The 25,654-nt window shown below is 44.5% G+C and overlaps 1 protein-coding gene across 1 annotated transcript in view; it reads left to right on the top strand.

Moving 5' to 3' along the window:
* The window catches only part of gabrg1 (gamma-aminobutyric acid type A receptor subunit gamma1), a 277,968-nt gene that overhangs the window by 163,529 nt on the left and 88,785 nt on the right, over positions 1 to 25,654 (top strand). The window contains exons 2-3 of the mRNA XM_085969629.1: positions 3,045 to 3,193; positions 12,391 to 12,458. Coding sequence (XP_085825755.1) covers positions 3,045 to 3,193; positions 12,391 to 12,458 — 217 coding nt within the window. The remainder of the gene's footprint in view (positions 1 to 3,044; positions 3,194 to 12,390; positions 12,459 to 25,654) is intronic.

The following is a 25,654-nucleotide window of genomic DNA, read 5'->3' as shown; positions in this document are numbered from 1 at the left end:
CTTCGTTGGGGTTACTAGATTTCGTAATAAACCATACGTCTTTGCACCCATTAAATTTAACAATACCGACGCTTTCTTGTCATCTGACACCTATTTGCCTTGCAGTATACCTCTATTCGTTCGACATATGTAGTCCAATCTTCGACTTCATTGTCAAATGCGGTGATACGGCCACTCTTCAGCATTTTGGGTGTGGTTTAAAATGGCGTCTCCCAATGGCTTAAAATGGCGTCTCCCGCGCTTTCCTTCCTCCCCCGCTGCTGCCGACGCTGCTCCCGGCGGTTCTCGTGGCAATGGCGGCACCCTGTAGGTTTCGCGAGCTTCTCCTGCGCTGCTGCCAACGCCGCTCTCGGCGGTCCTCGTGGCAATGGCGGAGCCTCGCGGGTTTCTGCGCGTCTCTCTCTCCCTCTCTCCAACGCTGCTCGGCCCCTGAACACCGGCTGCGCCCTGTGCGCTCTGCCCTCTCTCTCTCTCCCCCGTCGACACTGCTCGGCCCTTTGCTGTGCCGCTCGGTCGGGCTCTAGCCCGCCGCTGTCCGGGAAGGGTCTGCGTACTACCTGTTGCCAGCCCGTTTCGCTGGACCACCTCGACTGGAAAGCTAAGCCTGGCTCTCGACAGCCTCCCCCGCAATTCTCAAGCCTCTGCTGGATGACTGGGCGGTTGTCCGTGGTCGACGCCCGAGTCTCTGGCCTTGACCTCCAATCCACTGATCTCCAGGAACGAATCCCCAGGAGGTGATGCAGAGTTGCAGGTAAGTTCGAACCTGCCTCGTCGCCAATGTTATGTCCGTGTATAAGAAGATACAGACTGCGGAGAACGGTACAATAGGTGTTTACTCAACGTGGCTCAGACTGCAACTGATCTGTACAGATTACTACTCAGCATTATATACAGGTGTGGTCACTGCTGGTACTGCAGTATACATGAGCTGTAAAAAGTAATTCCCCCCTTAAAGGTACATACATTACAAATAGTGAGCAAGATAGCAGCATACTTCAGGAGGTCGTAGCAAACTGATGAAATGGAAAGACACATGGAAGATGCAATTTAAAGCTGATAAGTGCGAAGGAGAAACAACATGGAGAGACAGTTTAATCTAAATGGTACTATTTTGAGCGGGGATGGGGCAAGAGCAGAGGGACCTGGGGTGCATATTCACAAATCTTTGAAGGTGGCAGGGCAAGTTGATAAGTTGGTTAACAAAGTGTATGGGATATTGGCTTTGTAAATAGGGGCATTTTTTAAATTAATTCATGGGATGTGGGCATCGCTAGCAAGCCCAGCATTTATTGCCCATCTCTCATTGCCCTTGAGAAGGTGGTGGTGAGCCGCCTTCTTGAACTGCTGCAGTCTGTGAGATGAAGGTACTCCCACAGTGCTGTTAGGGAGGGAGTTCCAGGACTTTGACCCAGCGACGATGAAGGATCGGCGATATATTTCCAAGTCAGGATGATGTGTGAATTGGAGGGGAACTTGCAGATGGTGGTGTTCCCATGTGCCTGCTGCCCTTGTCCTTCTAGGTGGCAGAGGTTTAAGGTGGTGGATGGGGTGCCAATTAAGTGGGCTGCCTTGTCCTGGATGGTGTCCAGCTTCTTGAGTGTTGTTGGAGCTGCACTCTTCCAGGCAAGTGGAGAATATTCCATCATACTCCTGACTTGTGCCTTGTAGATGACGGAAAGGCTTTGGGGAGTCAGGAGCAACGTTCCCTTTAAGCTGCACAGCCATGCAGAGATCCCACGCAGCCAGCTTTTCAATGTAAAAATCATGCATGCATGGTATTTTGAAAAGCCCATGCGGCCCCTGCGTGGTGCCAAAAAAAATTAGAGGGAACATTGGTCAGGAGGTAAGTCACTCGCTGCAGAATACCCAGCCTCTGACCTGCTCTTATAGCCACCGTATTTATGTGGCTGGTCCAGTTAAGTTTCTGATCAATGGTGACCCCCAGGATGATGTTGATGTGGGAGTTGGCAATGGTATTGCTGTTGATGTCAAGGGGAGGTGACTAGGTTCTCTCTTGTTGGTGATGGCAATTGCCTGGCACTTGTGTGGCGTGAATGTTACTTGCTGAATATTGTCCAGATCTTGTTGCATACAGGCACGGATTACTTCATTACCTGAGGAGTTTCGATTGCATGGAATACAAATAACAGTTGAGAAGGTGGTTAAGAAAGAGTATGGGATACTTGGCTTTGTAAATAGGGGCATTGAATACAAAAACAAGGAAGTCATGTTAAACCTTTACAAAACACTGGTTAGGTCTCAGCTGGTGTATTGTGTACTATTCTGGGCACCACACTTTAGGAAGGATGTCAAGGCCTTGGAGAGGGCACAGAGATGGATTACCAGGATGTTACCTGGGATGAGGGGCTCCAGTCATGTGAAGAGATCGGAGAAGCTGGGATTGTTCTCCTTAGAGTAGAGATAGTTAAGGAGAGAACTAATAGAGGTATTCAAAATTATGAGGGGTTTTGATAGAGAAAGTAGGGTGAAACTGTTTCCCCGGGCAAGTGGGTCCGTAACCAGAGGTCTTACTTTAAAATAATTCTTAAAACAACTAGTGGGGACATGAGTTTTTTTTATGCAATGAGTTGTTATGATCTACAATGCACTGCCTCAAAGTGTAGTGGAAGCAGATTCAATAATAAATTTCAAAAGGGAATTGGATAAATACTTGAAAAGGAAAAATTTGGCTGGCTATGGGGAAAGAGCAGGGCAGTGGGACTAGTTGGGCAGCACTTTCAAAGAGCTGGCACAGGCACGATGAGCCGAATGAGGACCTCCTGAGCTGTAGCATTCTATGATTCTATGTTTAAAATGTTTCTATTTGAATGCAAGGCCTTTCTTTAACATATTGTGCACTTCCCATTGAGTCAATATTGAAATATAGGGGTTTTCAGCATCACATAGGTGGACAATGGCAAGAAGATCACTGCATCATGTTATATAACATTGCTCTAAATTGATGGATTATTGTCATTCCTTTTAGTAGTTTCCTTCTAACGCAGATTAACCTTACTTCTAATGTGCACTGTTTATGTGTCTAGTGCAAACAAAGTAGATGATGAAGATTATGAAGACACAATGTTAAATAGAACATGGGTCCTGGCACCAAGAGTCCATGAAAGTGATGTGACCAATATTCTGAACAACTTACTGAAAGGATATGACAACAAGTTTCGACCGGATATAGGAGGTACGTTGTTTTCTTAATTTATTGTACTTTCTACAGTGCAATAAAAGGAATCTGTCAGTGTTAGTATCTGATTCAGGAGTTCAGTGGATTAACAAGGTTTTTGTTTTAAATATTGAATTGAATTTTATTCACTCAGGTAACAGCATGCTATAATTTTTAAAGGGCTGCGTGATGTAGTGAGGGGGAAGCAATACATCATACACAAAAACAAAATACTGCAGAGATTGGAAATCTGAAATATGCTGGAAATACTCAGCAGCTCAGGCAGCATCTGTGGAGATAGAAACAGAGTTAACGTTTCAGGTCGATGACCTTTCATCAACCTGAATGACAGGTCAATGGTCTGAAACGTTGGGGGGATTCCCCCCCCCCGCACCACAATGGGCGGGAGAGCATTGGCGGTGGGGGGGGGGGTCATTAAACTGGTAGAAATGCGAAACTTGATCTCAGCCTGGCGAGAAAGTGCCTACTTCCGGTTTAACCATGGCGAGTTTGGGGGCACCTGAGTAATCTGTGGTGAAGAGGCGGATCAGTGATTATAATTTTTAAATGAGGCTCTGATCATCAGATTTTGGGAGCTATTTGAATTTAATGTCGGTGGGCTGGGTTTCACAAGCCTTGCAAAGGAGGCTAAAGGGAGGCTGGAGTTGCCAGGTAAATGGTTTTCCAGCACTGCTTGTGGCCTGGAGAAGCAGGAGTGCGTCCCTCCGGTCCTTCCAGCAAGTCTTCTGCCACAATCTCTCCCTCCCTGCAATCTCTCCCTCCCTCACTCCTCGCTGACGGGCTTCGAGCCCTCCCCCAAATCCACCATGCTCCGATCTTCTCCGATTGCCGGGGATCATCCCCAGCGGAGCCAGGCTGTAGCCTTCTACTACTGGCTTTCCTGCCCGGCAGCTGCCCAGCCTGTCAAAAATGCTAATTCAGCAGGACCTCCCAGTTTCTGGGTTTCTTCCCCACAAACATGCTCCCCCGCTCCCTCCCCACCTCCCTGGAAATAACTGGCCATTTTCTCTCTCCACAGATGTTGCCTAAGCTGTTGAATGTTTCCAGCATTTTCTGGTTTTTTTTCCAGGTTTATTGGCTTCATTGGTTTTGTCTGTTTGACAGGTTAGTAGGAGGGTGAGCTGAATGAGTACTTGTTAGTGTTTAAATTGGCATATTAATACTTACTGCAGTGATTTCAGGGGCAATGGACCCAGAAATGTGACATGGAACCAATGTGGAGGGGTAAAAATGAGAAGGTCTTGGATAAAAATCAACTAAGACAGACATAAACCAAAATCTAAAAAAGACTCTGGAAAGCATTGTATGTGTCAACCTATAATAAGCGCAGTAGTTTTCATAAGTAGTTCAGTAGTAGATGTATATTAAAATGGCAACACTACATTTCTTACGCAACATTTATAACATCACAGAAGAATCCCAGTTTTTTGCCCTGTGCAGTATAGAAATTGGTTACTGTGTTTATAATCGTAAAGTTCTGTTCCCATAACTGGAACTGAAAATATAATGGCCCAGAAATTCAGGTCTCCACGGGTGAGTACGCACGGGGTACTCACCCGTAGGCCCAATGGAAGTGCCGGTTTCCTGCATGCACTGCACATGCACGGGAAACCGACACTTCCATTCCCCTGAAAGCAGGGGTTCAGAGGTCGAACGCATGCGCGGGGAAGCTGCGCGTGCGCATCGAACTTTGTTTTTTTTTACAGGTTTCTCCGGGAGGGTAAGTCTGCAGAAGTTAGACATGTAAAAAGCAGGCGTAAGGCTTGCTTTTTACAAGGTAAGTGGTGAATTAATTAAATTAAAACATTTTTTCCACAGGTTTATTAGATTCTTCAACCTCCATCTGCAAATATGCTTGTGCTAGGTCAATTTTTGTAAAACGCTTCCCTCCAGATAGTGAGGCGAAGATATCTTCTATCCTTGGAAGAGGATATTGTACTGTGTGAAGGATTGGGTTCACCATCACCTTGAAGTCCCCACAGATGCGAACCTTCCTTGGCTCCTCAGACTTATTGTTTAACGTTTTCTTCATGACAGGAATGATGGGTGTCGCCCACTCACTCCAGTCTACCTTAGATAACACGCCTGCATTCTCCAGATTCTCCAGCTCTGCCTCGACGGCTGGGCGAATTGCATATGGTACCGGTCTTGCTTTGAAAAACTTGGGAATTGCATTCTCCTCTATTTTTATCGAGGCAGTTACGCCTTTAAGAATGCCCAGTTCTTGTTGAAATACCTCTTTGGCGTCAGCTAAGATTGTTGACAATTGACCAGGAGTGACGCCGTCATCCTTTTTACCAGCCACCGTCAGTGCCTGAATGGAGTGCCAGTCTAAACTTATCTTTCTGATCCATTCACGTCCCAATAACGGTGGTCCACCATCTTGCAGAATGTAGAGATACAATTTCTGTATTTTCTTGCCGTTGTATTCGACAGGCACCCTTATTTTTCCTCTGGGGTATACTTTTTGCCCCGTATACGTCCTTAAGACAATGGATGTCTCTCTCAAGGGTATGTGTGAGAATAGCCGCTCGTAGTCTCGTCGATTCATGATGGTTAGAGCTGATCCTGTATCCAATTCCATTTTGACTTGGGACCCTGCTATCGTGAGGGTGACCCAAATGGTTCGGTGATCCTCTTTTGCGATTACGTTGTGAAGTTTGAGACAGCTTAGTCTCTTGTTCCCGGATTCACTATCACTCATCTGGCCTTCGGAACTACTGTCCGTCATCTTTTGTACTTTCCTGTACGGTTCCTTAGTAGCCTTTTTGTTGTCGTTGGTCTTCTTCCCAGACCTGCAAACTTGTGCAATGTGTCCCATCTTTCCGCATTGCCTGCATATTTTGTCCTTGGACCAGCAGTCCTTCTGGTCATGGTTTGTTCTGCTGCAGCAATAACATTTTGCAAATCCCCGTGTCATTTCGTGGGTGCCGTATTCCTGTGGCTTTTGTTGTATTTCCGCAGCTCCCCTTGCTGCTGCTTCGCACGATACTGCCACGCTGAAAGCCTTGTCTAGCGTCAGCTCTTTCTCTGAGAGTAACCTCTTCTGGGTTCCTTCACTCAGGAGTCCACAGACAAATTTGTCCCGTAAGGTATCTGCCAGTCCTGCTCTGAACTGGCAGTGCTTTGATAGCTTGCGTAGTTCCGTAAGGTAATCAGCATTGCTCTCATTTTTATGCTGATTTCTCCTGTGGAATTTAAATCTTTCTGCTATCAGCAGCGGTGTAGGATTTAGGTGTTCCTGTAGGATAGCAACAATTTCGTTAAAACTCTTCGCCTTCGGTTTGGCTGGAGTAATCAGGTCCCGCAATAGGCCGTACGTTCATGCGCCCATTAAATTTAGCAATACCGATGCCTTTTTCTCACCGGCTATTTCGTTTGCCTCGCAATATACCTCGACTCTTTCCACATACGTGGTCCAGTCTTCTATTGCATTATCGAAGGCAGTGATATCGCCAGTCTTTGGCATCTTGAAAATCTAAGATGGCGCCTCCCGCGCTTTGCCTTCGTCCCCGATGGATCAAAATGGCGCCTCCCGCGCTTTTCCTTCTTCCCCGCCGAGTTAAGATGGTGCCTCCCGCGCTTTCCCGCCACTGCCACTGCTGCTGGCGATTATATTTATTTTACTATCCTGTAATGGCGACGCCCTATGGTCTTCGCGCCTCCCCAATCGCTGCTGCCATGCCGCTCTCCGCGGTATTTATATTTTTCTATCGCGCTTCAATATTTGCTCCGTTAATTGAAGAACCATTCCCGTCGTGGAGCGGACCCTCTGGGACACTTCCCTCCCTCTTCTTAGGTCCGAACGCTGCCCGGCTGCGAAGCACCGGCCGCGCCCTGTGTGCTCCACCCTCTCTCTCTCTCTTTGCTTCCCGACTCGCTGCCCGGCCCCGTTGCAGAGCCACCCGATCGAGCTCTAGCCCGCCGCAGCCCAGGAAGGATCAGTGCACTACCTGCCACCAGCCCGATTAGCTGGGAAACCACAGACTGGAGACCAAGCCTGGCTCTCGACAGTCTCTCCTGCACTTTTCAATTCGATGATTTGGAGGGCGGTTGCCCACGGTCGACGCCCGTTTCTCGAGTTTCTTTGGGGCCTTTTTTTTTCTTCTGGCTTTGACCTTCAATAACGTCGTCTGAGGTGCTGCCGAGTTGCAGGTAAGTTCGTTTCCTACTCGTCGCCAGTATTATGTCCGTGTATAATTGAGACACGGACTGCAGGAGTTGATTATAACAAGTCTTTACTGAATGGAGACAACCTGGAAACTGAAACTACAGAAGCCTGCTAGGGCCTTTTATACAGGGGTGGTCACTGCCGGTACTGCAGTCTGAGACCAGTTATTCCCTTAAAGGTACATACACAACACCATTGAAGTTAGGATGTTCTCACTTCTGACACTGAGATGCTAGGACATAGGCTTGAGAGAATCTTAGTGATGGGCTTCACACTCTTAAGGTGTGTTCCCACAAAGATCATTGGTCATCTGCCAGGGACACCCAGTAGCTGAGGCACAGCAGAAGGAGACACAGATGTTACTTCTCAGTGATGTCAAATCCATCCAATCCAGCTGGTCCCTTTCAGAGGATGGAAGAAATCTTAGGCAGTGGAATGGCAGTCAGCCAGTGCAAAGGCTAAGGTGCTGGCAGAATTTGCAAGTTTATTTTGAGACCCAGCATAAAGATGTATGTACAGTGCTACAGCCATGTCAAGAAGTTTCCATTGAGGAATAGGAGGCTACCATCACACTTACTTGTCTCACCAAGGTAGCACTTAGAAGGAGCACAAGATTGGGCAGCAGAAGCCACACACCATACACTCTCCCCAAGGGCAAGCACTGGGCAATCCAACAATAAGAGTGCATGTGCAAAACAGAAATGGGGAAATATAATTGCATTTTCTTTGCTATGTATATATTAAGCCCCAAAATCCCTGGCTGACCACTGCTCCACTGGAAGTATGGTGGGAATAGGAATTCTGCCAACAACTGCTTAGTTTTGAATCCATCCTAAATCTCAGGGGTGGGGTCAATAATATACAAAGGGCAGAAGCCAGCATCATCTATGATGGTTGGAGGCGCTCATGTGGGTGTGCTCACCATCATGGTGACTTTGCACATTCATTCCCCATGATTTTCCATCCATAACTGAGGTCAGAAATCCCAAACTTTCAGTGTTCCCAGATGGCTCAACTGATTAAAGCTCGGAGCAGCTGATGCATACTGGCAGAAACAGCAGATTCTGATGGTGTGCTGAAGTAATGACAGATCTGAGAGCAATAAATATTTCCCAAAACTTCACATTGCTTCCTTTATTTATACAGTTCTGCTATAATATCACAGCAGTTAATTATGTTTAGTGGATGTACCAGTTACTGGCTTATTTTAGCAGTAGCAAGCAGCTGCTACAATGAGTTAGTGCTGTTGCACAATCCGTATGCACAAGTTAGAGGTTTGAATGCAATTGGATGGAAAACACTCTTGTTACTCAGGAATTAATGATGTATATCATCAGTGGGGGGATAGCCTCTAGAATCCTCCTTAAACATTTCATTTCACACATTAACAAATTAATCATCTTAAGTTCCGAAATTACACTGTCAGCAGATTGACACAGTGGTAGCAAAATGCAACATGTGTCTAATTGCTGAATAATCCATTACTGTATTCAATTTTGGCATAAAATGAATGGACAATGCCACATTCCTTATGGTTTAAAATGGAATATTTAACTTTTAAGTATTCAAAGAAATCTGTAGTGAAATAGCAAAAAAACAATGAATCTGCCATCTATACAACCAGTATTATTATTTATCTTTATATACATAGAACAGTCCCATCTTTGACAGATGCAGTTAAGAAGGTTAGTGTTCAGACAGCAAGAGATAATTTGGAAAAGATGAAGTTTCAGCTTGAAAGTATTTAAAATAAGAATGCTGAAATATCAAGAAGCCTTGCTGGTGCATGTCATAGACACCTAAAAAAATCAGCAAGACCTACAACAATGGCTGATCATTAAGAAATTGCATTCTAATTTGTTTGGTTTAATAGGAGGGGAACAGAGAGATATTAGGGGAATTTTGCTAAACCCAGCACTAAGACCTCATTAGGTATTCATGCTGAGCTCTCAGCCCCAACTGGGCTTGCTCATGGAAGCTCGGAGTGAGCGGGGTCAGGAAATAATGTTCTGCTCCAACTGCTCTTTAAAGCGGTGTATTTATTGTTGCTGGGCAGAACATGAGAAATGGTTACACGAGGGACTAGATCAGCTTCATTCTCAGATGCATGTTTGGAGGTTCTCTTAAAAGAAGTAAGGCAAAGGCGGGTTTGGCAACTCACACATCCTCCTCAGAAGAAATGTGCTGGCTGCTTGACAGGAGGTAGCTCTCTGGATAAATACCAGGACCTGGAAGCAGATGAGGAAAAATATTAATAGCTTCAGGAAATCTATCAAGGTAAGTGTAGCCAGCATTGCACTACATCAAGTCGATTGGCAAAGTATACAAGCCACTAATAGATTCCTCTCAGCTTATAATACCCTGACTGAGGCTGCATGCTGAACCCTCACAAAACAGTTCTTTCCAAGCTGCACATGCATGCCAATATTGTCAATCGCTGCCACTTTAAACTGCACCTGTTGTTATTTAACCATTTTGAAAAATGCCCCCACAAAGCAAGCTTACTACTTTCCAGATTGCATGACACATGTTCATTTACTCACATAAGCTACAATGCAGGGTGGCCACTTGTCTGTCACTTGTCTGGATGCTCTTCAAACTTTCAACATTTCAGGATCAGTTCTCTGCTTGCAGGAGGGAGCAGGTCAGAGCTAGACAAGAGGTCGTCTTCATTTTAGACCAATCAGTCCTGGACACGGTGGCACCTGAGAATAGAAAGGAAGTGGGCCATAGTGTAGCTGGAGGATTCCTCAAGGAGCAGGGCTAGTATCATAATTAGCTTTCTTTCCTTCCTCCAACCAATGACTGACTGACTGGCTCACTCACTCATATTAAAGAAAAACACCTTGAACCACGTTATTAACTTTGTTAGCTCTGCTTGAGGGATGCTTTTCTGCCACCAGTCCAGCATATGTACTTCTGTTTCTATTGGTATCCTGAAGAACAAGCCACAGGCCTGAGTGGCACCTACAAAGCCAGTACCTTACCGCACTCAGTCGGGGTCATGTTAACTTTTATTGCTGGGCAAAAAATGGGTGATAGCGAATTAGCAGCCAGTTTTACACCTTGCCCGATTTTCTTTCCCATCAATCTGGTGAGGTGCCGATTCACTAGCAGATGTTTTTGCCTGGCTTATTAAAGTTAAAATGACACTTACTCCACCTGCAACAAGCGCCAGCACAGGTACATCCACCCCAGGGGATTAGACAGTACATCAGGGTGAGTGCACACTGAGTGAAGCACAGAGCACAAGTGAACACAAGCACCTCGTGGAGGCAGAAGATGAGCTTGAATCTGTTAACTGGGGAATCAGCTTGCATCTTTCCTCAGGTGCAGAGCCCCGTGATCTGGAGCTCCAGGGGCTTGCATTTGAAACCGTGTTGTCCAATACATTGGTCACTAGCCACATGTGGCTCACTGGGATGTGGATGATTGTATTTCTGATCCGTAAATAAAAAATAGGTAACAGACACCGTCCTTGGGGATGTGATCTCAATGCTCATGTTTGCACGGCATATGCATGTACACTTTAAACTTTTTGTGCGTTTATTGGTAAAATGGGAAGATGAAAAGCAGAGTGTGTGAGTGTTTTTGCTCATTGGGAGCACTTTACTTTCTTGGTTACTGAATGGTGGTAAACGATTGTTAAGTAAATATACACAGGCAAAGTACATTTACCTTATTGGGTGAATGTATTGAGACGTTTTCTACATAAATTAGTGTATGTGGCTAAAAAGGTGTTGCCATTGCCACACCTGTGACTAGTCAACAATTTCTATTGGACTAAATGTACTTTTCTCTATCTGGATTTCTCTTACCCACCTATAAAACTACAAAGTGGAATGTTTTCATTGTTACAGGGACTATTTTAACATCTTAAGCACAATTGTAATGTTAAAAGTACCAATTATAAACACCAATTTAGGGATAAATAGCAGAAGACAATGAAAGAAATCCTGTTGTTACCTTACATTTTTAGCTGTTCCATCATACCTCCGACTTCAGTTGAAAACAAAGCATTGCTTTTTTGTGCCCAAACTGTAATTAGAAATGAGAATAAATGTAATGGCCTGGATTTTGCAGTCGGTATGACCGCTTACTCTGAGTACACCATCATACTGCCTTTGAAATGAACAGCAAGTTCGGGATTTTCGCATGCGCTAAATCCCAAACTTGTGATCTGTCAAGTTCCAACTTGACAGACCATTTGCACCGACGTGGAAATCCTAATTGCTGGCGCAGAGTTGGGCTAATTGCCCACCAATTGCCCAGCATCTATGCCTGAAAATTTTACGGTGTAAGGGGATGCCCGTCAATAAAAAAATCTTCATTTTTGTGAAAATCCTTTCCTTTAATGATTATTAGCTGTCTGCACACTTTGACATTTAAACGGGGTTTAGAAAAAAATCAGTTCAGCAATGAATATTATTGCATTATATGAATTATTTTATGGTGAGGGCTCCACAGCAATCTTACTTTCTCCCTTTTTCCAAACTGGAACCAGCTGGCCATGAACCATTTACAGCCAAGAGGTGGGTAGACAAGTGACTTGTTCCCTGGCCTTTCTCCAAAGCCACTCCATTTGAATCACTGGAAGCTGTGCAATCTGATTGGACCACCAGCCACGTGATCCCACGTACGCTTCCGCAGAAGGTGTGCCCCTGGGATCCATGGCCCACTACGCTGCCCTCTATTCAGCAGCGTCTCAGAGGAACTTTTCGTTTGGGGCCTTGCAAATATGTAAGTGCGTTTTCATTTCAGATGCTGGTTGCATAATCATTAATTACGCCACCGACCGCAAAATCCGTGCCAATGTTTATTTGTGAAATACTTAATAAAGCAGACATGATTACTTACACGATTACATGAGACAGTGTTACATCAAAAGGAGTTTTTGATAAACACAAATTTTTGTCTTGCTAAAATTAGCAAATAGACTTTTATAGTAGATACAAAGCTTTATAAATAAATGATGTGTTATCTTTCTGCTATGGTTACAAACTGAAATGTGGTAAATTTGCAGTGAGGCCAACAATGATTGAAAGTGACATCTTTGTGAACAGCATTGGACCAGTGGATGTGATTAATATGGTAAGTCAATAATTCTGTGCAAATTTTGTATTTTTCATTGTATGTCAGTTTTACTTTTGTAGTTGCTTTATTGTTTAATTGTCAGTCCTTTCTTTATAAGGTGCTCTTGGTTATGGTTTTGCTCACTGTTCAGTTCATTCTGTAGTGACCTCTGTTATCAGTGAATAAGAAGGAGATATTTCTTGAAACTTGCTTCTTTTGCACTTCATGATAAATGTTTGCTTTTCAGAAATGCCAATTACTTTTTACAAGGCAAGTACAAAGAACTTTTATTTTTTCAATAAAAAAATTGAGTGAACATCGAAGTCCCATTTTCACATATATTTGGCTGTGCAGGTCACCACCTTTTTGCACTATTTATTTACCATCTTGAAGTGCAGGTTCAAATTAATTGGTGCTCATGATTTATATGGGCCCTGAAATTCCACAGGGGCTCTTTTGGACTCCTGTCATAACCTCGGTGGAAGACAGGCAGAACTCCCAGAAAAGAATTCTTTTATTTTCCAAATCTTCCATCCTGTTGCCAAATTACCATGCTTAAATAAATGCTTAAATAAATAATTATGCAAGTTAGGTATTTTTAGTAAACCAAATTCTGACCTTTAGTTTATCTGGTTTGGGCCTGTTCCAATCAATTCATTCGATATCTGAACTGGGCTAAATTTTTGACACTTTGGAGATGGGTTGGCCAGGTCCTTAAAAAGTGCTCATGCAGAGACCCAAAGGCTTGCTGCAACAGCATACTTCTTTGTTGTGTTATAAGGTTTCCCCCCTCTGGAGATATGGAGCTACAATCTATTGCTGAAACCCCAGTTCAAAGGTATTTGCTTAAATTATTATTTTTAAATATGTTTAAAGTTGATTACTTGTTAGCTGTTGATTTAGTTGGAGCGGGTGAGTATCTTGGTGGAAATCTGTCTGTCCAATCACTGATAGTTCAGTGAGAAAGAGCAGATAGTCTCATGGTGATGATGCATTTGTTTGCAATACAGATATCAAATTCAAGTCAAAAGACAGTGATTATCATATGTACTCCTTATTATTATCCATTATATAGCCTTGTAGAGGAACTTCATTTGTGATGATGAATTTTGATAAAAATTGGAACCATTTTGACTTGCACAGAATGGTTTTAGCATTTGAACTTCATAATTTCTTGCTTTGTTAAGTTTGTAGATCAGATGCTCTGAACCTTAACCTAAAATCCACACTACTGGAAATGTTCTTCTTTATTGCTAATGGCAAGCTAACGATCATAGTAGGCAGTGGGACCCATTTATAACCTCTATTGCTAGCATGCAATTGAGACAAATGGAGATTTATATATTTTCTCCCTCCACTCTCCTAATCTAATGGACAAAGTGTCTCACATAGCCCTCCTATATGTCTGCTGTTGATAGTGTAAACAAAATGTAATTATTAATTATGGAGATCGAAAGGTCACACTTTGATCTGGTCTTGTCTTATCTTTCAATGTGCAGGTGAAATTTGTTTTGTGGATTCTTAATGATCATCTATCCTCAATTTAACTGATTAAAATTTTTACCATGCCCCAAGGAATAGCTTCCTGGAATCATAGTGGGAAAAATTCTTTAGCAACAATTTTGGGTCACTAACATCGCCTGGGCAATAAATTTAGCGCCCGGCGAAAAATAGCACCGCTGATCGCTAACTTCAGTTTTACTGCCCCAAGAGGGAGGTGGAGCACAAATTCAAGTGCTCCACTTCCTTCTTAAAGCGCTAACCCCGAATATCGGGACGGTGCGTTCTGCACCGCTACGCACTGCGCCACGTAGCGTTGCCGCATAGAAGGGCTCTTCCCCTCTCATTAAAGGGGAGGGCCCAAGTCCACAACTCTGCAGGACCCTACCTGGACCACTGGGGAGCGGGGTGCCATGCCAGCAGCCTGGCACTCGGAGTGTCGGGCTGTCAGATCACGGCACAAACCCCACATTCAAAGACACAACGGGCCGTGACAAGTAAGTCGGCCGATTCCCCCCCCCCCGCCCCCCCGCACTCGCCACTATTTCACTAGTGCCTCATGAGCCTTCTGAATTTAACGGGAGCCATTAGCGGCGCTGCGCCCGGGCGAAAAGTCGTTTGCACCCCGTTAGCGCCCCCTGCGCAAATGCACCGAATTTCTAGCACAAAGAATCATAGAATGGTTACAGCACAGAAGGAGGCCATTCAGCCCGTCGAGCCCATGCCGGCTCTCTGCAAGAGCCCTTTCACTGTAGCTCTGCTAATTTTTTTCCTTCAGGTACTTGTCCAATTCCCTTTTGAAAGCCATGATTGAATCTGCCTCCACCACCCTTTCAGGCAGTGCATTCCAGATCCTAACCACTCACTGTGTAAAAAAGTTTTTCCTCATGTCGCCTTTGGTTCTTCTGCCAATCACCTTAAATCTGCCTCCTCTGGTTATCGACCTTTCCGCCAGTTTCTGCCTAGACCCCCTCGTGATTTGAACACCTCTATCAAATCTCCTCTCAACATTCTCTGCTCTAAGGAGAACAACCCCAGCTTCTCCAGTCTATCCATGTAACTGAAGTCCCTCATCCCTGGAACCATTCTTGTAAATCTTTTCTGCACCCTCTCTAAGGCCTTCACATCCTCCCTAAAGTGCAGTGCCCAGAATTGGACACAGTACTCCAGTTGAGGTCGAACCAGTGTTTTATAACAGGTACTAGAGAGTAAGGGGAAATTACAAGCTTGTTGTGCTGTCACCAGTTGACACTGGCAATCTCTCCAGCCATTTGGGTTTGTTAAAATCTAGCCCATGTGATTATAGACAGAAGGCACACATAATCAAAGTTTATTGAGGAAAGACCTCTTTATCTGTAGGTTTGCTTTTTGCTGATTGATTAGTTATAAGGGCAAAATTTAAAGTCAGTTGACTTGTATAATTCTGATGGGCTTTAAAATGTTGATTCAATACCCAAACCAGCAGTGATAACCTTTTTTATGGTTGACATCTCAGAATTCTAATCTTCACTATCTGTTTCAGTATTTTGATAATCAATCAGAATGCAAGAGTTCATTAAAAAAGAAGCAGTCTCCACAGAAACGTACAAGGATATTAGATTGAATTTCATTGCCTGTGCAGCTTTCTCATCCGTTCTCACTCCCCTTGCCTTGGGTTTTCTTTCTGTAAAAATGCTAATATGTTTTGTTTGGAAAATAAAAATGAAATACCATTCAAATTGCTGTTGCTGAGGAGAAGTATTTAAATGTCAGAGTCCGCTTTAGATTGGCCTCTGTCCAAAGGTCAAACTCTACTACAAAATTCAACTTTTCCTAATTGGTTAAGCTGCCTGCCCTGAAAATGATCAGAAATTTGGTTATTTTGATTTGGCCAACCAAATGGCATCTGAAGTTGAACTGGTGAACTATAAGCTTATGTTTTGCAAGCATTCCCTACAATTCTAGTCACTCTTTGTTGACGAGCTGCTGTAAAGTTAGTGATCATTGTATATGTACAGCTGATTAAAATGATGCACATTTCTGCAAAGGGAAACTCAATTAAATAGAATTCTGTTTTCTATATATTGCTTCATAATTGCAGCAAGAGCATGTGTGATATAATCCAAAGTCTGGTTTGGTTTTGGTTGGACAACTGCAGAGAATGACAAGAACCTAAAATTTGCTATAATCGTATAGCTGTTGTGATACGGTAATCGTTAATAATTGCTCTAACTTTCTTTGGGGAAGTAAACTAGATCATTTACATCTAATGGGACTGAATGTGCAACCAGTTTGTTGGAAGACTTTTGACAGGTACAACACTCAATGATAGGCTCGCTCCCATCAGTGGAAAAAACAGTTCCAAGAAGAATGTCATTATTTTTCCACTCGTGTGTGTGAGACCGCTCTCAACGAAACCCAAGAACATCACCATAGAGTAGCTAGAATGACCCCCTGACAGTAACTAATTCTGTTGCTGCTTATGAGTGTCACTCTTAGAATTCCATTGAGGATGATGGTAAATCCACTACTGCCATATTTATAGGGTTGTTCGCTTTTAGCTTCATAATGCCATCTATTGGTACATATCTCAATTTTGAAACTGACTTGTCAAGACTTTTTTGTGCACAGTATAATTGTGAGATACTAGCTGAATAATTGTAGCATGCAAGAGGGACATGGACTGCATTTTATTGGTTTTAAAACAGTAACTCTGACATGGGATCAGTTTGATACTTTTTTTTCTTTACAATATTTAATGAGAAGACAATGAAAATTAATTTGAGTATATTATAAAATTCCAAAATAAAACCACAAGCTATTTGAACCTCTTCCCCCTCCCCCTGCCTCCGCACCTAGGAAAATCATCTGTACAGTTGTGCATGCTACTAAGAATTACTTGGGCAACTGAGGGTGAAGAGAAAGCAACAGATTTTTTCTTAAGTCAAGTCTTGTTAAAATGAAACATGATAAACTGATGCAGAAATGGACAAGTTGGGAGAAAATGGAAAAATGCATGTTTAACTCGAGATAGGCCTGCAATAGTGAGCTTAACAATAGCTAAGGTTTTGAAGTATCACACATCAGGGACTGAAGTGAATAGCACAAATGAGCTGGAAAATAGGTATAGAAACTATTGCCAGGTATGCAAAGGCAGAAGGGTGGGACGGCAGACTGAGGTGGTGAGGTCTGCCATCCGATAGAAGAGGAGCTGCAGGGATATCATTGGCACTGCATTACCAGTGGCAGTGAGTGTCACCATTGCCCTCAACTTTTATGCTGCAGGGACCTTTCAAGCACCTTAGGAGTCAGCCACTTGGCCATAGCTCAAACCATTAAGAAAGTATCTGAAGCCCTGTATCATCATGCACTCAGCCATATAAACTTGAGCATCGAGTAGCGATTTGCTACGGCAGGCAGGAAGATAAGTGTGTGAGATACTCAGTGGCCAGTTCGTTCCGTGCGATTTACAATTCGGTACTATCATTTTTCTGCTGGACATAGCTCAGACTTTCAAGCAACTTGGAACATTTTTCTATATTAAAGGCACTATATAAGTATAAGTTGCTGTTAATAACATATTTGCAATCACAGAACTGCTGTTTGCTTTATTCTTGTTATAGAAAGCTGCATGTGTTCTGTCAGACTTAGTTTTGGACAACTGCGCTTTATTTTCTGCACAGTGAAAGAATGACAGATTGCAAGATATATTAAAATTGATTTAAATAATTGGCCATGAAATTCGACACTTCAGTACTGGCTGCTGAGGCCGGTTTTGGCAAAAAAATGGTGGCCACCTCACCACCTCTGGTAGGGACCGCAGCGGCTGCCATTTTGGGCAGGTCAGCAGAATGGCCATTGCCTGCGTTCACCAGAAGAATGGTAATGAGGCAGATCGTGACGTCAATCAGCGTGCAACGCTGATTTGATGCACGACCTGCTATTTTGGATGTCGCCACTCGACTTTATGCCCCCTCCAAAGCACGCACAGCTGAACATGTGTTCAGCTGCATGATGGACGCACACAACTTTGAGGTAAGTTGCTTTTGCTTTTGTACTGGTTCCTGCCCAGTTTATTTGAGTAGTAGTGTAAGACATTTAAAAAGTTGATAGTGTGCAGTGGGTGCAGGGAGTGCTGCTGGGCATTTGCAAGGCTTTGGCTCTTAAAGGAAGGCCGCTAAGAACACCACTGGCTACCAGTCCTGGGGGCTCTAGTTGGAGTCCTCCTTGGGCTGCAGCATGACATTGAAAAGTTGCTCGGAGAGGGCGGAAGAGGAGGAAGCTGAAGAGGAGGAGGAGGAAGCGGAAGGAAGGAGGCAACCTAGCCAACCCCTTTCTGGCTGGGATATCCAGGATCGAATCATCCACCTGCGGTACCAGTGAACAAAACCGCAATTCCCCTTTCAACATTAGTCCCACACCTTACCTTCCCTCTGTTACTGACCATCACAGTGTCCTCTTAGCCACAATGCTCAAATAAAAGCCATCACAAAGCAAACTTTCCAATCCAACTTTATCCATATATGCATCCAATATTGCATCAAAAAATCAACTAATCACCCTCATGCATTCCCTTAGTGACTATGTTGCACGTGCTTTTGCCTGTCTTAGTGCTCCTACGCAGTGCTACCCCAGTGGCTGCAGCAAAGCTGCTGACTGAGTGGGGGAGACTGCAAATGGTCTTGCAGTATGACCTTGAGAAGCTCTGGGACTAGCAGGCCCAGCTTCGGACTGCACCACCTTGGCATGGGCGGCAGCAGTCTGGGTTGGCTGGCTTGAAGTGTGAAATCGAGTGACAGTGTTTCTTCTTCTTCTTCTTCTTCTTCTTCTTCTTCTTCTTCTTCTTCTCCCTCTTCTTGTTGACCCACTAGCTGGGTAGGCTGCATTTCTTGGGTGACTGAAATAAGAAAGGCATAAGAACATGAGAATTAGGAGCAGGAGTAGGCCATACGATCCCTCGAGCCTGCTCCACCATTGAATAAGATCATGGCTGCTCTTTGACCTCAACTCCACTTTCCCGCCCGATCTCCATATCCCTTGATTTCCCCTAGAGTTCAAAAATCTATCAATCTCAGCCTTGAATATACTCAACAATTCAGCATCCACAGCCCTTTGGGGTAGAGCATCCAAAGATTCACAACCCTCTGAGTGAAGAAATTCCTCCTCATCTCAGTCTTAAATGGCTGGCCCCTTATCCTGAGACTATGCCCCCTAGTTCTAGACTCTCTGGGCACGGGAAGCAACCTCTCAGCATCTACCCTGCCAATCCCCCTCAAAATCTTACATGTTTCAATAGGATCAATCTCTCCTCATAGGACAGCCCTCTCACCCCAGGGATCAATCTAGTGAACCTTCATTGCACCGCCTCTAAGGCAGGTATATCCTTCCCCAGATAAGCAGATCAAAACTACGCACAGTACTCCAGGTGTGGTCTCACCAAAGCCCTGTACAATTGTAGCAAGACTTCCTTCCTCTTATACTCCAACCTGCTTGCAATGAAGGCCAATATGCAATTTGCCTTCCTAATTGCTTGCTGTACCTGCATGCTATCTGTAATATGTGTGGGTAGAACAAATGAAGGACAAAGACACGATCAGTTGCTAGTCAAGGTGCTTGTTCACTAGGCCAGAGTGAACTGAGCTCATACTAAACCATGTGACAAACCATGTGATCATACATTACAATAGCAAAATACTGCGGATGCTGGAAATCTGAAATAACAACAGAAAATGCTGGAAAAACTCAGCAGGCCAGGCAGCATCCATGGAGAGAGAAACAGAGTTAACGTTTCAGGTCTGGGACCCATCATCAGAACTGGAAAGAGCTGGAGATGTAACAGATATTAAGCAGTTGCAGAGATAGGGGATGGAGGGGGGGGGGGGGGTTGGTGGGGAGGAATTGAAGGAACAATCTGTGCTTTTGTAAGAAGCAGGAAAAATAAAATGTTGCAAATGGGAATGGCAAAATCATACAGCATTAAAAAATGGTGGCAGGGGTTATATTTTTTGAAATTGTGGAACTCAATGTTGAGTCCAGAGGGCTGTAAAGGGCCTAATCAAAAGATGAGGTGCTGTTCCTCGTGTTTACGTTGAGCTACATTGGAACAATGTAATAGACCGAGGACAGGGAGGTCAGAGTGGGAGTGAAGCGGTGAATTAAAGTGACAGGCGACCGGAAGCTCAGGGTCACCCTTACGGACTGAACGGAGGTGTTCCGCAAAGCGGTCGCCCAAACTGCGTTTGTTCTCCCCAATGTAGAGGAGACCGCATCGTGTACAGCGAATACAGTATACTAAATTGCAAGAAGTACAAGTAAATCGCTGTTTCACCTGGAAGGGGTGTTTGGGGCCCTGGACAGTGGTAAGAGAGGAGGTAAAAGGGCATGTGTTGCATCTCCTGCGCTTGCACGGGAAGGTGCCGGGCGAAGGGGAAGGGCTGTTAGGGGTGATTGAAGAGTGGACCAGGGTGCCACGGAGGGAGCGGTCCCTTCAGAATGCTGAAAGGGGAGGTGAGGGGAAGATGCGTTTGGTGGTGGGATCACATTGGAGGTGGCGGAAATGGTGGAGGATGATCCGTTGAATGTGGAGGCTAGTGGCATGAAAGGTGAGGACAAGGGGAACCATATCATGGTTCTGGGAGGGAGGGGAAGGGGTGAGAGCAGAAGTGCGGGAAATGGAATGGACACGGTCAAGGGCCATGTCAACCACAGTAGAGGGGAATCCTCGGTTGAGGAAAAAGGAAGACATGTCAGAAGCACTGGTATGGAAGGTGGCATTTTCAGAACAGACGCGGCGGAGACGGAGAAACTGGGAGAATGGAATAGAGTCCTTACAGGAAGCGGGGTGGGAGGAAGTGTAATCCAGGTAGCTGTGGGAGTCAGTGGGCTTGTAGTGGATGTTTGTCATACATTACACTGCTTTCCCCTTTTAAAAAAAATGTACATATTCCCCTCTCAAATACAACAAAACTATGGTCCCACCTTTCCCAGCATTACATGTACCACATAGCAAAAACTCCTGGCTTTTTTTCTTTTAAATGAATTATAAATCCAGTTTAATAACAGGTTAGCAGAGCCTTCCTGATCTCCTTACAAAAGATTTTGGTGTTGAACTAATTTTCAAACACACTCATTTTGTCTGCAGTTGCATTCTTTCTGATTGCTGTCATAATAAAATTTCTGACTGAACTGTTTCTGTTCAACTCTTGAGGCCAAATTTGGTTGACCAAGACTCAATCGTGTTCTCAATCTCCTCTTCATCAAGAGTTCTGCTGGGGTATATCCAGTTGTAGTGTGCAGAGTAGTTCTGTACTTCAGCAAGAAATTTGCTAAACATTGCTTCATGCTGAGTCCTGAACAACCCTACAACACTGGATGGAGAGTGATAGAAGATTTGAGGTTAGGATCAGATCAGCCATGATCTTATTGAATGGTGGAGCAGGCTCGAGGGGCCGATTGGCCTACTCCTGCTCCTATTTCTTATGTTCTTATGTTCTTATGTTCACTAATCTGACTGACCTTTCGGCTGCTCCATTTGAAGCTGGTTGATATGATGGAACGAGAGTGTTTTTGATACCATTCCATTTCATGAATTCTTGGAACAGAGCAGAATGGAACTGAGGGATTGTCAGAAACAAGCTCTTCAGGTAAGCCATGACATGCAAAGATAGACCTCAACTCATCTATGGTATGTTCAGTTGTAGTATTTGAACCCATATGTTTCACTTCAATCCACTTTGAGTGACTATCTACAAGTACCAGGAAATAATCATTTGCTTTCTCACAAATCTACATGTACTCTCTCAAAAGGTCTGCTTGGCCATGACCAGCGCTGTAGTAAAGTTTTGGGTGGTTTGTTTCTGCAATTTTGGCAAGCATTGCATTTGCTGACAAGTGATTCAAGATCACTGTCTAATCCAGGCCAGTAAACAAAGCTTCTTGCAATTAATTTCATACTGACGATCCCTGGATGTTCAGTATGAAGTTCGACCAGAATTCTATCTCTCAAAGAAGTAGGTACCACCACTTTGTTTCCCTACTTGATACAACCTTGCTCGCAAGACAATTCAGTACGACGGTTATGGAATGGTTTCAACTCTGTGTCCATACACTGATCAGTCCATCCATTCAAGGTGTTTTCATACACTCTTTTCTGTACTGAGTCCTTTTGAGTCTCATTTGCAATCTCAATTGCATTCACGGGAAAGTCTTTGTCAATTGCACCTAGCGTGAAAATCTTACCTTCACTCCCAACACATGAGTCTTCATGTGGCAACCTGGACAAGGCATCTGCGATTGCGTTTTGCTTTGAAGTGCAATATTCAATCGTGCAGTCATATTGTGACAACAACACTGCCCAATGTTGCATTCTTGATGCGGCCATTGCAGGGATGGCAGATTTGGGCCCCAATATTGCTAGGAGCGGTTTGTGATCGGTTATCAGGGTAAACTTTCTGCCGATCAGGAACTATTCAAATTTCTTGATTTCAAACATCATGGCGAGTACTTCCTTTTCAATTTGCGCGTAGTTTCTTTCGTTCTTTGTGAGGGTTCACGATGCGGACGCAATTGGTTTCTCTTGGCTGTCATCCATTATGTGGCTTATGACAGCTCCCACACCATAACTAGAAGCATCACAGGCTAACTTAAGCTCACGCTCTGTGTCGTAGTGCACAAGTAGAGCATCGCTAGAGAGACTTCTCTTACAAGCGTCGTAAGCTTCCTGTTGCGCATTACACTAACTCTCTGTATTTCCTGTACGAGGACACTAAGGGCTAAAAATTCCAGGGCTTACTGCCACCTGTTCCCGGCAAAAAATGGCGAAAAGAGAGCGGCCGCTGCTCTTTCACCAGCTGGTGGCGGGTCCTGTAGCGTCCTTCATTTTCATAGGCCCAGTTGCGCTGCTGTTGAGAAGTATAGTCATGCAAATAAAAATGGTGGAATGGTGACAGTTCGGCATTGAATGCCGACTAATGATGTCACCACAGCGAACTTTGACCCTGGTGCTGAGTCCAGGAAAACCCAGCGTGGAAAACCCAGCGTGCAATCAGACACAAACAGGCGCTGTCAGCACCTCTTAAAGAGAAAGACTCATCTTACAGGTAAGTTTGCATTTTAGCTTTTGGGCTGGGTTTATTTTTGATTTTACTGAATTAGTGGCTTGCTGTAATAGATGCTAAAAGTTTTTTAAGTGTGTAGTGGGTACTGCTGCATGCTTGTAATGCAAAGGAAGGTAAAGGAAGGGCTCTGAGAAGACAGAAAAGGCGACAAATACTCAGCAGGTCAGGCAACATCTGTAGAGAGAGAAACAGAGTTCCCGTTTCAGGTCAAGATGCTGCCTGACCTGCTGAGTATTTCCAGCATTTTATGCTGACATTTCAGATTTACAGCATCCGCTTACAGAGGGAAGAGGAATAAACAGAACAGGAAAACACAGAAGAGGAGGAAGGATACAACTCAGACAGTCCCTTTCTGGCCGGGATATCCGGGATGGGATGATCTGCCTGTGGTCCCAGTGACCACAACCCCAATTCCCTTTTCAACATTTGTCCCACACCTTACCTTCCCTCTGTTACTGACCATCACAGCATCCTTTTGACCATGATGCTGTAATAAAATCCACCACAAAGCAAACTTTCCAATCCAACTTTATACATCTATCCATCCAATATGACATCTAGAAATCAACTCATTACCCTTATGCATTCCCTGACTGACTGTCTTGTGTGTGCCTTTGCCTATCCTACTGATGTCATGCAGTGCTACCCCAGTGGCTGCAGCATGGCTGGTGCAAGGCTGCTGACTTTCAGTGGGAGACACTGCAAATGGCCTTGCTGGCCAACCTTGAGGAGTTGGTGGCTGAGTGTGAAATCGTGTGACGGTGCTTCCCCCTCTTCCCCTTCTACTCGTTCTTCTTCTAAGAGATGCATGCGAGAAGGAGGATAATCTATGAGGATACCAGCATCTTGTATCCTTTCTGCCCCGCCGCTGACCAAGTGTTCAGCCATGCCCCTGCCAATAATGGCCTGCACCGTCTCCTCCAAGGTGACGCTAGGAATGAGAGATGTGCCTCGTTTTAGGTACAGATTGTAGGTAGGCCCCTGTGGGTAGAGGACCTCTCTTGCAGTGTTGATCCCCTGCACAAATCTGGAGTCCTGCATGCGGGACCCTGGGTGCCCCTTCCCTAGCTTGCTAAGCCATTTGTGTTAGTGATGAAGCACTTTTGCCATTTTTTTCAGGTTCGGAAGGGAATTCATCTTTAAATGCTGAAGACTCCCACTTGGGACATCTTTTTAATGTTATTTTTTTATTGAAAGACAGTAAGGGCTGAAAACTGCATTTTTTCACTTCATTTTAATGTTTATTAGTTCTGAACGCATTGCCCCTTTAATTCATAGCTCTTTCAATTGCCCACAATTCCATGCAAACTCCACAGCCTCGCTCCCAGAGGCTGTAAGAAGCTGGAACGCCACTCTTGGATGCGCACTTCACGTCGGATGCCTCCACTAATGTGTTGGAGGGTGTTGCAACTGTAAATTAGCGCTGGGCTAAAAATCTTTAGCCCCCAGCGCGAATTTTTGCCCAGTAGCATTGCGGCCATTTTCCGCAGCCGTAAACCTGAAGCTGTGATGACATCAGCACGTTTTTGTCGAAGTCAAATTTCTAGGCCCTAATACCTCTGAACACCAACATCTGATAGTTTCTCACCATTTAAAAAATATTCTGTTTTTCTATTCTTCCTACCAAAGTGAATAACCTCACATTTCCCCACATTATACTCCATCTGCCACCTTATTGCCCACTCATTTAACCTGTCTATATCACTTTGCAGGCTCTTTGGCCTAAAATTTTGGCTGCTTTGCACCTTCTTAGGGTGCTAACGGGGTGCAAAGCAACTAGCGCCCATGCGCGGTGCTGCCAATGCTTCCCGTGAAATTCAGCGAGAGGTTCATAGAGTCATAGAGTCATAGAGTTATACAGCACAGAAAGAGGCCCTTCGGCCCATCGTGTCTGCGCCGCCCATCCATCCCTGTCCAGTCTAATCCCATTTTTCAGCATTTGGTCCATAGCCTTGTATGCAATGGCATTTCAAGTGCTCATCCAAATGCTTCTTGAATGTTGTGAGGGTTCCTGCCTCTACCACCCTTTCAGGCAGTGAGTTCCAGACTCCAACCACCCTCTGGGTGAAAAAGTTCCTCCTCAAATCCCCTCTAAACCTCCTGCCCCTTACCTTGAATCTATGCCCCCTTGTTATTGGCCCCCCTACTAAGGGGAAAAGTTCCTCTTTATCTACCCTATCTATGCCCCTCATCATTTTGTACACCTCAATCAGGTCCCCCCTCAGCCTTCTTTGCTCCAAGGAAAACAACCCCAGCCTGTTTAGTCTTTCTTCATAGCTGAGGCGCTCCATCCCAGGTAACATCCTGGTGAATCTTCTCTGCACCCTCTCCAAAGCAATCACATCCTTCCTATAGTGAGGCGACCAGAACTGCACACAGTACTCCAGCTGTGGCCTTACCAGCGTTTTGTACAGCTCCATCGTAACCTCCCTGCTCTTATATTCTATGCCTCGGCTAATGAAGGCAAGTATCCCATATGCCTTTTTAACCAACTTATCTACCTGTTCCGCTGCCTTCAGGGATCTATGTACATGTACACCAAGGTCCCTCTGACCCTCTGTACTTCCTAGGGTCCTACCACTCATTGTGTATTCCCTTGCCTTATTTGTCCGTCCAAAA

This window comes from Somniosus microcephalus, chromosome 2 (genome assembly GCF_052327205.1).
Source record: "Somniosus microcephalus isolate GS21.2 chromosome 2, FLI_Smic_1.0, whole genome shotgun sequence".
In the NCBI taxonomy this organism is placed as follows: Eukaryota; Metazoa; Chordata; class Chondrichthyes; order Squaliformes; family Somniosidae; genus Somniosus; species Somniosus microcephalus.
This window is presented reverse-complemented; position numbering and strand designations above follow the sequence as displayed.